We start from the raw sequence: 12,951 nt of genomic DNA, 5'->3' as shown, positions 1-12,951 counted from the left end.
AAGTATCGAAAGTAAAATATTTTCGAATATCGTTCTGCTTCTGAATATTAATTCATCGATATTGGGATATAATTTGCGACAGAAATAAAAGTGGGACTATACATATGTAGGTAGCGAGAGTGTAGCATATTTTTGTAGCGTTTAAACTGAAATAATGCCATGTCAGGTGCGTATGAAGCTGGTAAATAGACGCTTGCCCTCGCTCACATTCGTAACTTTCAGGGCACGTTGGAAAAAAACCCGAGACAACAACTCCGCACTTGCACGTGGAGACAGAAAAACAAAGCAATGTTGACCATTTCATAATTGATACGTGTGCGGATGAGCTCTACTACTGTGAAGATTGTGGCAACGACTTTGACAGCATCGAGTCGTATAACCAGGCTCACAGTGGGCCCGACAGCTGTTCAGGCACTGTTGAGGCCAGGTCCAAGGTGACGGTGCATGCCGTAGAGATTAAAGACGAAATACAGTTCGATGACGACACAATAGACATTGATTCCATTGTGGTTGAGGATGATTTGATTGAGGAACTGGACGAGGCAAGCGAGCCCCAGCTCTGGGATGTGCTGGAAGATGACGAACCGTTGCCAGCGACCGAAGCTGAAGTAGACGAAGCCGCAGTCGAGGAAGTGTCGAATAAATCGGAACGCTACTTCTGCTTCGATTGCCATAGCATATTCGAGACACGTCAGAGCGCCGAGGACCACAGCTGTCCACAGGCCGACACCAATGGTGAAGCACGCAGCAAGCACAACACCAAGCTGGCCAAAACGCAAACGCCAATGCGACGCAAAGTCACAGCTGCCACAGCGGGAAGCAGCAATAGCACCAGCACCGTTTGCCACATTTGCCAAACGAAATTCAGTTCTCCCAAATGCCTTAAGTTCCACATGCGCATCCACAACAAACGTGCCTCCAAATCCATTCAGGACGCGCTGCCCGTCGGCGCGCATCAGCAGTACAGCGAACTGGATCAGTTCTATTGCGAAATATGCAACAAGAGGTCGGTACTACGCGTGTCTAGTAATATTGTAAATCATTGAACGACCACACCTTGAATCTATATACCGCTCTCTAGACTTTAAATCCGTGTATTACTTGTCTGGTTGCTTTAATGGAATTGTTAGTTGGCAACAGAGTTTTTTCACGGAAAACCTTTTGTTTTTCATTATTTTTTAACCAAATTCGGCAATTACGAGTAACTATTATATTTCACATTAGCACGCCTGCTAGGATTCATGAATCGTTCGTTTCTGCTAGGTTCCTCGTAGATCTGTTTGTTATACTTTGTGAAGCCCTCGCTTTGCAAATGTTTCTTCCTGGACCCGATTTGGTGACTTCAATCGTGTTAATAATCATTTGTCATTTCATTGCAGCTTCGAGCAGAACCTTTTGACTGTGCACAAGCAGATGCATCAGAGCCAGAAGCAGTTCCTGTGCGGGACATGTAATCGCAAGTTCGATAATGTGACCAACTATGAGATGCATCTGAAAATTCATGAACGCCATGCGCTGAACAACAACAGCAACGCCAATAAAAAGCCCGCCAATCTAAACAAGGATAAACCAGGATTCGCCTGTCAATACTGCGAGCGCGTCTTCTCGCGGCCCTATGAAAAGGTGAAGCACGAGCGCGTACACACTGGCGAGAAGCCCTACAGCTGCGAGGTGTGTGGCAAAACGTTTCGCGTCTCCTACTCGCTGACGCTCCACCTGCGCACACACACAAACATACGGCCGTATGTGTGCACCACCTGCAATAAGCGGTATGTAATGTGCTACTAGAGTCTGTCATATGCTCAAACTCTTTGTATATTTGCGTTGCGCAGCTTCAAGTCGCACCAGGTGTACTCGCATCATTTGCGCATTCACAGCTCGGAGCGTCTGTATGTTTGTGATAGCTGCCCGAAGTCCTTTCGCACCTCCGTACAGCTCTACGCGCATAAGAATACGCACACGAAGCCTTATCAGTGCGCCGTCTGCAATCGTCCCTTTGCCTCGTTGTATGCCGTCAAGGCACACATGTCGACCCACAGAACTGGTGACGCGAAAAGCATCAGCAGTGCGGCCATCAAAAGCCAGCAGATATCCAACAAATATTGGTGCGTTACTTGCGGTGCAGAGTATGCGCGACCCTTTGCACTGCGTCTGCACATGAAGGCAGCCCATGGCCATCCAGACGATGCGGACACACGACTGGCCAGAGTAGCCGCCACGGACGAGGATGAGATTATTGTTCCAGACACCGAAACGGCGGTGCTCATAGCGGCGGCCAAGGCAGATTCAGCCTATCTAAATGCAGCCGCCAATGATGTAGACGTTATGGGTGCGGTGCCCAAATATGAGGAGTGCATTGAAGTATCCACAGATGCGGTAGGTACTTAAATATATTGACCTAAATAACATTGAAGAACATGGCATAGGCCAAAGCGCCATAGCTCGGCATAGGTGTAGGCACATTTTTAAAACTATGAATACTTGGACAAGGTTTTAAGGAATCCCACTTTAACCCCAGGTAACTTGATCTATAGCTATAGAAGCCTCTCTGAGTAGAAGGGATAATAGGATATTTACACTTACAACTGAGCTAAAAATCTTCAATTTGCACAGACCTTTAACTCTCTCTTCTTTTGCAGTTCGATGTGGAGACCTTTCACAACGAGGAGATCATCACCGACTGGCTAAAGTAAAATTCCATTTGGACAACACGCAAATTAGGAAACAAACTTTTATTGGAACATAACTGTCACATTAACTAGTAAATATTTATTGCTGGCGTACATTGTGACCAGTCCATTGGGTTGGATGTTGCATAGAGTGTAATGTATAAGTTAAGAGAATTGAAATCATTTAACTACTTGCAAAATATAATCTAAATAATGACTTAAAAACATACAAAATGTGTTTATTGGTTATTAGCATTTGTAACTATTCGGGCTGAGCCTCCTGCTCGTCGCTGTCATCCTCGTCGCATATTTCTTTGAGCACTTCAACCAGATTCTTAGCTTCGTCGAGTTCTTTGCGCATTGTGTCCATTTCCTCCTCCAGACCTTCGATGCGCTCATGCAAATGCCGATTCTCGTTGAGCGTCTCCTCTAGCGCAACGCGTCGCTGCTCCGAGAGCAGTTTGTAGTAGTTTTCGCCGGGCTCGCACTCACTGGTCAGATCATCGGCTGTGATGGGCTTGTCGGCATCGTTGGCGGCAACAATAGCTTCCGTTTGTGTATCGGCGTCCTGTGTTGTTATTTGTGTTGTTGTGGCGGCTGCATCGACGCATTTGCGTTTGCCATATTTGGGCGTTATATTGACGCCAGCCTTTAAGCGACTAAGCTGATCCACGATGGAGACGCGTCCGAGTCCCGTAAGATTCTCCTTGTCGTTGGCGTTCGTGTTCGCCTGCAGTGGCTTTAGTGTTTTGCGTTGTTGCTTCAGATGCTCCTGTTGCTCGGCCTCGCTCTCGACTTGAATGTAAACTCGTGCAGCGCCCGTGGACATTTTCAAGTCGTTTCGTTGTTCGTTTATTTCGCTAAATGCGCTATATTTATTAACACATCAATTTATGCGTTTTGGCTTGTGATTTTCGGTTCTCAGTTGTGATGGCCGCCAAAAAGATGCCGCGTGCAGATGCTCAACACTGTTTGGCATGCATTTTACAGCACTGTTAGGGCTGTCGCATTTGCTGCCTATTAGAAGTATTTAAATGCCAATAATGCTAGCTGGTTACACTGTTGGTTATTTTCACAAGGGTGGCAACGCCGCGCGTAGACAGCTGATAGCGGACGCGCATGCAAACGTTTTGCGGCTTTTGTTGCATTTTTTTATTGCAAATAAATGCAAAATGGCTGAAAAAACAACACAAGCACTGCAAATCGAGCTGAATTTTGTAAGTATATAGTGTCTGTTGTTTACTACAGTTTTTCGCTAACCGCACATCTTTAGGATGAAGAGGATGTGCCGTATGAGGAGGAGATTCTACGCAATGCCTATTCCGTCAAGCACTGGCTGCGCTACATCGATCACAAGGCCAAGGCGCCCAATAATGGCGTTAATTTGGTATACGAGCGCGCATTAAAGGAGCTGCCCGGCAGCTACAAGATCTGGTACAACTATTTGCGTACGCGCAGGAAGCAGGTGCGGGGCAAAATACCCACAGATCCCATGTACGAGCAAGTGAACAACACATTCGAACGGGCGCTCGTCTTCATGCACAAGATGCCACGCATCTGGATGGACTATGGGGTGTTCATGAGCTCACAGTGCCGCATAACGCGTACGCGTCACGTTTTTGATCGTGCTCTGCGCGCGTTGCCCATAACGCAGCACGGACGCATCTGGCCACTGTATCTGAAGTTTGTGCAGCGCTACGAGATGCCCGAAACGGCGCTGCGTGTTTACAGGCGCTATCTGAAGCTGTTTCCCGAGGATGCCGAGGAGTATGTGGCCTACTTGCAGGTAAGACTGTTCTATTTAGAAAAATAATGCTTTCTGTAACATGGACTTATCGCCGTAGGAGGCAGAGCGTCTGGATGAGGCTGCACAGCAACTGGCGCACATTGTTGACAATGAGCACTTTGTCTCAAAGCACGGCAAGTCGAATCATCAGCTGTGGAACGAGCTCTGCGATATGATATCAAAGCATCCGCACAAGGTGCATTCACTGAATGTGGATGCGATCATTCGTGGTGGCCTGCGTCGTTACACGGATCAGTTGGGCCACCTTTGGAACTCCCTGGCCGATTACTATGTCCGCTCCGGTTTGTTTGATCGTGCCCGTGACATCTATGAGGAGGCCATACAAACGGTGACCACGGTGCGAGACTTCACCCAAGTCTTTGATGAGTATGCGCAGTTTGAGGAGTTGTCATTGAACAAGCGCATGGAGCAGGTGGCGAATGATGAGTACGCAAACGAGGAGGATGACATTGATGTAGAGCTGCGTCTCTCACGCTTCGAGTATCTGATGGAGCGCCGTCTGCTGCTGCTCAACAGCGTGCTGCTACGCCAGAATCCACATAATGTGCATGAGTGGCACAAGCGGGTGAAACTATATGAGGATAAGCCGGAGGATATCATCAACACATATACGGAAGCAGTGCAGACGGTGCAGCCAAAGCAGGCAGTGGGTCAGCTGCACACGTTATGGGTGGAGTTCGCCAAGTTCTATGAGGCCAACGGGCAGGTGGAGGATGCACGTGTGGTCTTTGAGCGTGGCACGCAAGTGGAATACGTTAAAGTGGAGCACTTGGCGGCCGTGTGGTGCGAATGGGCCGAAATGGAGCTGCGTCAGCAGCAGTTCGAAGCAGCGCTCAAGTTGATGCAGCGCGCCACGGCCATGCCTAAGCGAAAGGTTGCCTATCATGATGAGACGGAAACGGTGCAAATGCGTCTTTATAAATCTCTAAAAGTGTGGTCCATGTACGCTGACCTGGAAGAATCCTTTGGCACTTTCAAGACCTGCAAGGCGGTCTATGAACGCATCATTGACCTCAAGATTTGCACGCCGCAAATAATCATCAATTACGGCCTCTTCCTGGAAGAGCACAATTACTATGAGGAGGCGTATCGCGCCTACGAAAAGGGCATTGCGCTGTTCAAATGGCCGAATGTCTATGACATATGGAATTCCTATCTAACCAAGTTTCTGGAACGCTATGGCGGCACCAAGCTGGAGCGTGCACGTGATCTTTTTGAGCAGTGCCTGGATCAGTGTCCGCCAGAGCATGCCAAGTATTTCTATTTGCTGTATGCCAAGCTCGAGGAGGAGCATGGACTGGCGCGTCACGCCATGGCTGTTTACGATCGCGCCACCAGCGCTGTTAAAGAGGACGAGATGTTTGACATGTACAACATATTCATCAAAAAAGCAGCCGAAATTTATGGACTACCGCGCACACGTGAGATCTATGAAAAGGCCATCGAGGCGCTGCCAGAGCAGAACATGCGGCACATGTGCGTCAAGTTTGCGGAGCTGGAGACCAAACTTGGCGAGGTGGATCGTGCCAGGGCCATCTATGCGCATTGCTCACAGGCAAGTTGCTTCTGGATAATCAAAGTGTAAATTAAAATTATAATTATTAAATTTTATTTATTATTTTTAGGTTTGCGATCCGCGTATTACCGCCGACTTTTGGCAAACATGGAAGGAGTTTGAGGTGCGTCATGGCAACGAGGACACCATGCGTGAAATGCTACGCATTAAGCGCTCTGTGCAGGCCACCTACAACACTCAGGTCAACATGATGGCTGCCCAGTTTCTCAATACGACCAATGGCGCTGCCGCCGATGCGGGCGCCGGCCCAGGCACTAGCTCCGATGCCATGCGCTTGCTGGAGGAGAAGGCGCGACAGGCGGCATCGGAGGCCAAACAGAAGCCAGTCGAGAAGGCTGCGTCCAATATTATGTTTGTGCGCGGCGAGACGCAAGGCGGTGCCAAGGGCAAGGAGAATACTGTCATCAATCCCGATGAGATTGACATTGGCGACAGCGATGAGGACGAAGAAGATGAGGCAGAAGACGCTGGCACTGAACATGCCCCAGAAGGCGACACGGCTGCAGCCACCAAAACCGATGATGAGGGTCTCATCATGAAGAAGCTGCGTTTCGAACAGAAAGCCATTCCTGCCAAGGTCTTCGGCAGTCTTAAACCCAACAATCAACAAGACTCCGATGAGGAATAAAAGTATAGATAAAAATGTTGTAAGAGAAATGTTTTTCCCATTTGATACGAATATGTTAATAGTTTTTCAAGCACTAAGTTAAACAAACTTCAATCAAATAAACATTTGCTTAAAAAGAAACGGACTTTAACTGACTCTGCTACTAGAGTCTTAAACGATAGAAACACGCATTAATAAATATACCATTATATATATTACTATAATCATTTAATACTTATTAGCGTAAATCACATCAGGCGACTATATTCAAGCGGATTTATGTTCCTTGAAATATTGCAGCTAAATCGGCTAGTAATAATTTCAAGGGATCGAGTCACTCTTTCAGTTATTTTTATATTCTTAAAGCAGCGCAGACTTTTTGTTAGCTTAAAGTTCAGATTTTAATATTATATGTAATTATTATCTATTTGTAATGCTGGTTTTGGCAGACCTTATTCTGTGTTCTTTGTCTAAATTCTTGATTTTTTTTTTAAAAACTGAGCAGGCCAAGTGTTGCATGTCAGCTGCTATAGCACTCAGTAGGACTCAGTACACTTGGAATATTCACATTCAAATCACAAAAATTTTTGGAAGAGCTTAGAAAAACAATACATTACTAAAATAGTTATTAGAATACTGAAACACACGAAGAGTAACCACGATGATGCTAGCAACACGTACGGGCAATGCATTCTACAAAAATTTGCAGCTGTACAAGCGGATGCATGTATCGAAATCTTGGATGCAAGTCAATACGAATGAGGGCATACTGAGAAGACCCTGGCATATCCGTAGCTTGACTGCAATTCAGCAGTGGCGGCGCCTTGCCACAAAATGCGATGAGTCAGCCGTTGTCAAGGGCGTTGTGGTGGGCGTATATACCAAGGAGGGCGACAGGGAGCCCAAGCTGACGTCCAGTGGTGAGAAGTTTGATGATCGGGCACAGGGCAAAATCTCGGAGTTGGTGCGCGAGACAAACATGAAGGGTGATCTGGGCAAGGGATTAGTTTTTATGAATGTGGATCCGGAATTCAGTGCCGTTGCCGTGGTGGGCCTGGGACAGGAGGGCGCTGGCTTCAATGATCTGGAAATGATTGATGAGGGCATGGAGAATGCACGCGTTGCTGCCGGCGTTGGGGCTCGTGCCCTGCAATTGCAGGGCGTCACGGATGTCTTTGTGGATTCCATGGAATATCCGGAGCAAGCGGCCGAGGGCAGCGCCTTGGCCATTTGGCGATACAATAGCAATCGCCGTAAACAGGATCGCACACACATACCTAAACTGGAGCTGTATGATTCACCCGATGTGGATGCATGGACGCGTGGCCTCTTCAAGGCCGAATCACAAAATTTGGCCAGACGCTTGAGTGATGCGCCGGCCAATCAGATGACGCCCACCATATTCGCACAGTCTACTGTGGATGCACTGTGCCCGTGCGGTGTGAGCGTCGATATACGCTCCATGGACTGGATCGAGGAGAATCGTCTCAACTCGTTTCTAATGGTCGCCAAGGGCAGCTGTGAGCCGCCCGTTGTACTGGAGATCAACTACTGCGGCACCGCGCCCGAGGACAAGCCTATCCTACTGCTTGGCAAGGGCCTCACCTACAACAGCGGCGGCCTCTGCCTGCGTCCCAAGGACTGTATGCAAATGTATCGCGGCTGCATGGCCGGCGCTGCTGTCTGTGTGGCCACCATACGAGCCGCGGCAGCTCTGTCGCTGCCGTTGAATATAAGTGCGGTGCTGCCGCTCTGCGAGAATATGCCGTCCGGGATGGCCGTCAAGCCGGGGGATGTGGTCACCCTGCTGAACGGCAAGACACTGGGCATTAAGGATGTCAGCAAGGCCGGCGTGGTGGTTATGGCGGATCCCCTAATCTATGCCCAAGCCAATTTCAAGCCTCGCCTCGTCGTAGACATTGCCACCTTGGGCTATGGCGTCTGCTGTGGTCTTGGCGGCAGCGCTGCGGGCATCTTCAGCAATTCGAACTTTGTGTTCAAGCAGTTTGAAAAGGCTGGCGGCTTGACGGGCGATCGTTTGTGGCGCTTGCCGCTTTGGAATTACTTTAAACGGCTGATCTCACCCAATATCACCTACGACATTAGCAATCGCGGCCGTGGACCCGCCTCCAGCTGCATCGCTGCTGCCGTGCTGCACGAGCTGGTGCCTTGCGTGGACTGGGCCCACATTGATATCCGCAACGTGGGCATGTTGACTCGTTACGCTCCATTGCCGTACTTGCTTCGCGATCGCATGACTGGTCGTCCCACACGCACTATCATCCAGTTCCTTTACCAGATGGCCTGTCCAGACAACAAGTAGACACTAAACATCTACTTTAAGTTAGAGATTTTTACTTTATTATTTTTAACAACTTGATTTGTTAGTCACGTTTCTATTTCAACATTTTCAAAATTATTCGTTATATTATGAGTTGTTGAAATGGTGGGGGGAAGAACACCCAGGAACACCCAATGTATATTAAGCAAAATCGTACTGTAAACCACAATAGAATTAGTAGTATAACGATTTTAACTGTATTTGCCAGCAATGTATGAAAAATAAAAAAGATATATGTGCATGTATCTATGGCCTTTAACAATCGGTTATCATTTCAGCTTGGATAATTTTAAAATAATCGTTTAGCAAACACCATTTATTTGAGAATATATTTTTCAAATTGGTGCTGAAAGAAGTTGGCGTTTTGCTTTTAAGCTTTTTGTGCAGCTGAGTACAGGGTATTTTCTAGTCATAATCACTTGATTAGAGAAGTGCTATACTTTAATGCACAGTTCTTACGAAAGTTAAGTAATAAATCCTCAGCTAAGGTTTCCTCTCGGCTGTCGACTGTTTACAGGGTACACGATATTCGTTCATGTTTACGCACTGCACTCAGCCTTTGACATCTATTGGGCATACAGCTACCTTTTACTACTATGCCCAAGGTCCATTATTTAGTGTATTCATCAGTGGGGTCAGCTTCACATTGGACTCGTTGCATATTTGAGCTGTCATTTAATTAAATTAATTGAGCGAAATGCGCCCAAAAGTGTTGTTAAATTGCGAGGTGGCCGCAGTGTCTGCTTCTGTGACTCGCTGTTGCTTTTTGTAGCCTACTTCTGGGCGGCTTATTAGGCTAATTGCGTAAAGTTGGCTTTAATGAGTCGAAAAACGGTGCCAAGCCTGGCCACAAAAAGCCACAAAGCGTGCGGCAACGTTGTTGTTGTTGCTGTTGCTGTTGTTGCTGCTGCTGCCAGCTCTGTTGTTGTGCTGTGGGCTTTGAATTTATGACACGGCTTTAATGGGTTAACTGGGTTAATGCTCATCCCTCATCATGAACCATGATAACCCCGCACCCTGTCACCCTGCCGCCAGCTCTCTCCTCAAGCGACTTTGTGGTATTTGGATAGTTTACCCAGCACCAGCAACATAAATTTTGACAATTAAGCAAACATTTTGCGCTCAGCCCCGCTAAGTTGGCAACTGGGATAGGTTCTTCAGTGGAGCACACACAGCGTAAATTCACAGCCAGCATTACGCAGCTGCTAAGCCAAGCTGCTCGCCAAGTATCTCTCAACACCGCGACATTTTGCACAAGTCATTAGGCCAACGAAATGATAATTTTGAAGCATTTTTGCATTTTCCAATTTGCAAATACACTAAAATACTACAATTGCTGAAAGTGTTCACAACAACTGATACAGTTTGTCTGACAGCTATAATATATTCCTAATTATAGAAGTTAACTCTAAAATACTCTTAAGAAAAGTTCGACTCTTTGGGGCTTAAATATATTTTGGACCTTCAAATAAGGCAATTTTTATTATTTTCAATTTTATAATCCCAAAAATGTTTTGAGATGGAGATAAATATAATCTTTCAATACACTTTTACAGCTCACAGAAAGTTGTTTGTGAAAAAACTGACCTAATTTTTCTGTATATTTAGGATAATACTGACTTATCTATACACTTTTACTAAAGTACCCTCGAAAAGATATAATATTATCTGTCCCGTAAATAACAACACTTCTTTATGAGGACTGTAGGAAATAAAATGCACAAGGTTTCACACACATCGGCCTTTAATTGTGTTCAATATAGAGTATTTATTAGCTGGTCTCGTAGTATTTGAGCACTGCCTGCTCCCTGTGCGCACTCAACGCGGCGTTGGAAATGCTTTCGAGTTATCAGTTAGGGTCGTATGAGGGGTTGCCATGAGGGCTAAGCGCTCCCGCTGGAGTGCAGCCAAATGAATTTGCTAATGAGCAATCAGGCTTCAAGAATATGAGATTCGTTTTTGCTTTTTAGCAAATTTGAAGTTGTGGGTGTTGTGCACTTTAAAGAACCCATTCGAATGCCAAAATGTAGCTAGCCAGAAGCTAACACTGAGGTCTGAAGGCGTCAGCAAAAGTTAAACGGTCGTTCGGACGCATGCCACGCCCATCATGCGGCTACGGCCAAAAAGCCCGCGGCGTTAATCATTTACAGCGGCAACAAAGCAAAAATCAGACCGAATTATGATTATATTTTAGGGCGAAACGTGGAAATTAGCAACGCTCGACGCTCAACGCTGGCCGTTCGCTGTTCGGTCAGTTGCCAAGGCAGCGGCCATTTCCATTTCCACACCCATTTCCATTTCTATTTTCATCTTAATCATCATTCGCATGCCCAACCAACCTCCTTGGCTTGGCTGCAGCCCAAAAAAAAAATCCTTTTTGGCGGGTCTGGGACCGGTTCTAGAAAGAATTGCAATTGTGATAAAATTCAGCGTAACTAATGCCGACCGCAGCAAAATGCGATAAATCGCCGCCTGGGCTTGTAATATACTCTTTATCTGGGGCTTAATCATTTTATCGCTAAAGTAGTCAAAATGGTAAAAGTCAGTTCGAGATTAAATTTAATATGCATCGATATATGAATTGTTGAGAATATTAAATATATTATTAAATATATTATACTAAATGGATTAAAGCTTGGCAGCTAAATTTAAAGGGAAATGAGAAGCCGAAGCTCGAAGAAGTTTTGAAGAGATTATAAGTAATAAATTATTTATATAATTATTATAATAATTAATAGTATTATTAATATTTTATTTAATATTTGATAATAAAAAAATATTTATGGTTGATTTTCAGATATAATAAAATTATTTCTAAGCTGCTAAATAACATTCCTTAAAGCAATTTTGCTGTTAATATGTACTAAATTTATAAAATTATTGCATTTAAAAAAATTGTACTAAATCAATAAAATTCTTGAATTTTATAAAATAAAGTTTTTTCATGCGCTTCAGCTAAATTGCTTCAAACTCTGGAAAATAAATTAAATTTGTTGGCTTTTGTTTTTGTGATTTAAACGGCCGACTGGATTAATTGATTAAGTAAAGAGCATCATATATTCGTCTTATCAATTATATAAATACTGTTCTTTCATGTTTATTTTTTTCTTTTGTTGGAACAGTTTGGGGTGTCGCCTTCTGTGGTCGTCATGGACGGTTTGCCCGCGGCTAAAGTTTGGCGACTTTTCTTCTTTTTTTTTTTTTGTTAGCCCCGCCCGAGTGTCGCTTTCTATGTACATTTTTATAGCATTGGCTCTTGTTTTGCGGTTGTATAGTATGAGAGAAATTCAGTTGCTGGAAATGATAATTTTCACTTGAGCGCGCACGTGAAAATGGGCGGCTGGTGGCATTGGTGGCATTGGTGGTGCGGCTGTTGCTGCTGCTGCTGCTGCTGATGCTGGGGTGGAGTGCTCGATGTGGTTTGGCTCCGCTATAAATTGCCAATTAATGGCAGAGTAGCGCTGCGGTGGGTTTCATTTGCATTTTGCTTCGCATTGCTTCTAAAACATGCAGATATATACGTATATATATATTATGCGATTGTTGTTGCGATTGAATGCCGAATTTTCTATTCTATTCTTTTTTCTTTCGCCCACGCGGCGTATGCTTAATTTTTGGCGCATTCTTTTAACCTGGTTTTTGTTTTGCCTGTCACACTTCACTGGTCAGCGAGTCGCCATTTTGTTTTCGATTGTCCGGGCGCTGCATTCAAATGCAGCTAAGGCGCGCGACCCCACTCCACCCCTCGCTCGCCTTATCCGGTCAAGCGTCGTGCTAAATTTGTTGCGGTTTTTTGCGGGTTTCCTCGTTGTGCTTGCCATTGGTTTTAATCCAAAATAAAATACAAAACGTGGCGGTGCAAATTTAGTTCATTTGAAAATTGGAGCAAAAACAGCCAATGAATAATTGAGCATGTGGTGAATATATATGAATGCACTCATTGAATGTGCC

General features: G+C 45.4%; 4 protein-coding genes across 4 annotated transcripts; 3 read left to right on the top strand and 1 right to left on the bottom strand.

Moving 5' to 3' along the window:
* Positions 1-37: 37 nt before the first annotated feature.
* On the top strand, positions 38-2,903 carry Opbp (Optix-binding protein). The gene is made up of 5 exons (XM_002049486.4): positions 38-166; positions 223-1,006; positions 1,380-1,769; positions 1,833-2,376; positions 2,640-2,903. Exons 1-5 carry the CDS (start codon positions 160-162, stop codon positions 2,691-2,693), a joined length of 1,779 nt encoding a protein of 592 aa, XP_002049522.2. The 5' UTR covers positions 38-159; the 3' UTR covers positions 2,694-2,903.
* Positions 2,718-3,640, bottom strand: geminin (geminin DNA replication inhibitor). Its single transcript, XM_002049487.4, has one exon. The coding sequence runs from the start codon at positions 3,496-3,498 to the stop codon at positions 2,932-2,934; it is 567 nt and encodes a 188-aa protein (XP_002049523.1). The 5' UTR covers positions 3,499-3,640; the 3' UTR covers positions 2,718-2,931.
* Positions 3,641-3,735: 95 nt separating this feature from the next.
* On the top strand, positions 3,736-6,800 carry fand (Pre-mRNA-splicing factor SYF1 fand). Its single transcript, XM_002049488.4, has 4 exons — positions 3,736-3,886; positions 3,943-4,455; positions 4,514-6,031; positions 6,102-6,800. The coding sequence occupies exons 1-4, from the start codon at positions 3,842-3,844 to the stop codon at positions 6,678-6,680; spliced, it is 2,655 nt and encodes an 884-aa protein (XP_002049524.1). The 5' UTR covers positions 3,736-3,841; the 3' UTR covers positions 6,681-6,800.
* Positions 6,801-7,206: 406 nt separating this feature from the next.
* On the top strand, positions 7,207-9,245 carry S-Lap5 (Sperm-Leucylaminopeptidase 5). Its single transcript, XM_002049489.4, has one exon. It carries the CDS (start codon positions 7,321-7,323, stop codon positions 8,980-8,982), a length of 1,662 nt encoding a protein of 553 aa, XP_002049525.1. The 5' UTR covers positions 7,207-7,320; the 3' UTR covers positions 8,983-9,245.
* The last annotated feature ends 3,706 nt before the right edge of the window (positions 9,246-12,951 follow it).

This window comes from Drosophila virilis, chromosome 5 (genome assembly GCF_030788295.1).
Source record: "Drosophila virilis strain 15010-1051.87 chromosome 5, Dvir_AGI_RSII-ME, whole genome shotgun sequence".
Lineage (NCBI taxonomy): Eukaryota > Metazoa > Arthropoda > Insecta > Diptera > Drosophilidae > Drosophila > Drosophila virilis.
Note: the sequence above shows the minus strand (reverse complement) of the source record. Positions and strands in the feature narration are given on the sequence as shown.

Bases quoted from the DNA above. Each gene is read 5' to 3' on its own strand.
- Opbp (XM_002049486.4), top strand. The intron at 1,770-1,832 runs GTATGTAATGTG...TGCGTTGCGCAG, and splicing joins TGCACCACCTGCAATAAGCG to CTTCAAGTCGCACCAGGTGT. The intron at 2,377-2,639 runs GTAGGTACTTAA...CTTCTTTTGCAG, and splicing joins TTGAAGTATCCACAGATGCG to TTCGATGTGGAGACCTTTCA.
- geminin (XM_002049487.4), bottom strand. From the start codon at position 3,498: ATGTCCACGGGCGCTGCACGAGTTTACATTCAAGTCGAGAGCGAGGCC.
- fand (XM_002049488.4), top strand. From the start codon at position 3,842: ATGGCTGAAAAAACAACACAAGCACTGCAAATCGAGCTGAATTTT. The intron at 3,887-3,942 runs GTAAGTATATAG...GCACATCTTTAG, and splicing joins TGCAAATCGAGCTGAATTTT to GATGAAGAGGATGTGCCGTA. The intron at 4,456-4,513 runs GTAAGACTGTTC...TTATCGCCGTAG, and splicing joins AGTATGTGGCCTACTTGCAG to GAGGCAGAGCGTCTGGATGA.
- S-Lap5 (XM_002049489.4), top strand. From the start codon at position 7,321: ATGATGCTAGCAACACGTACGGGCAATGCATTCTACAAAAATTTGCAG.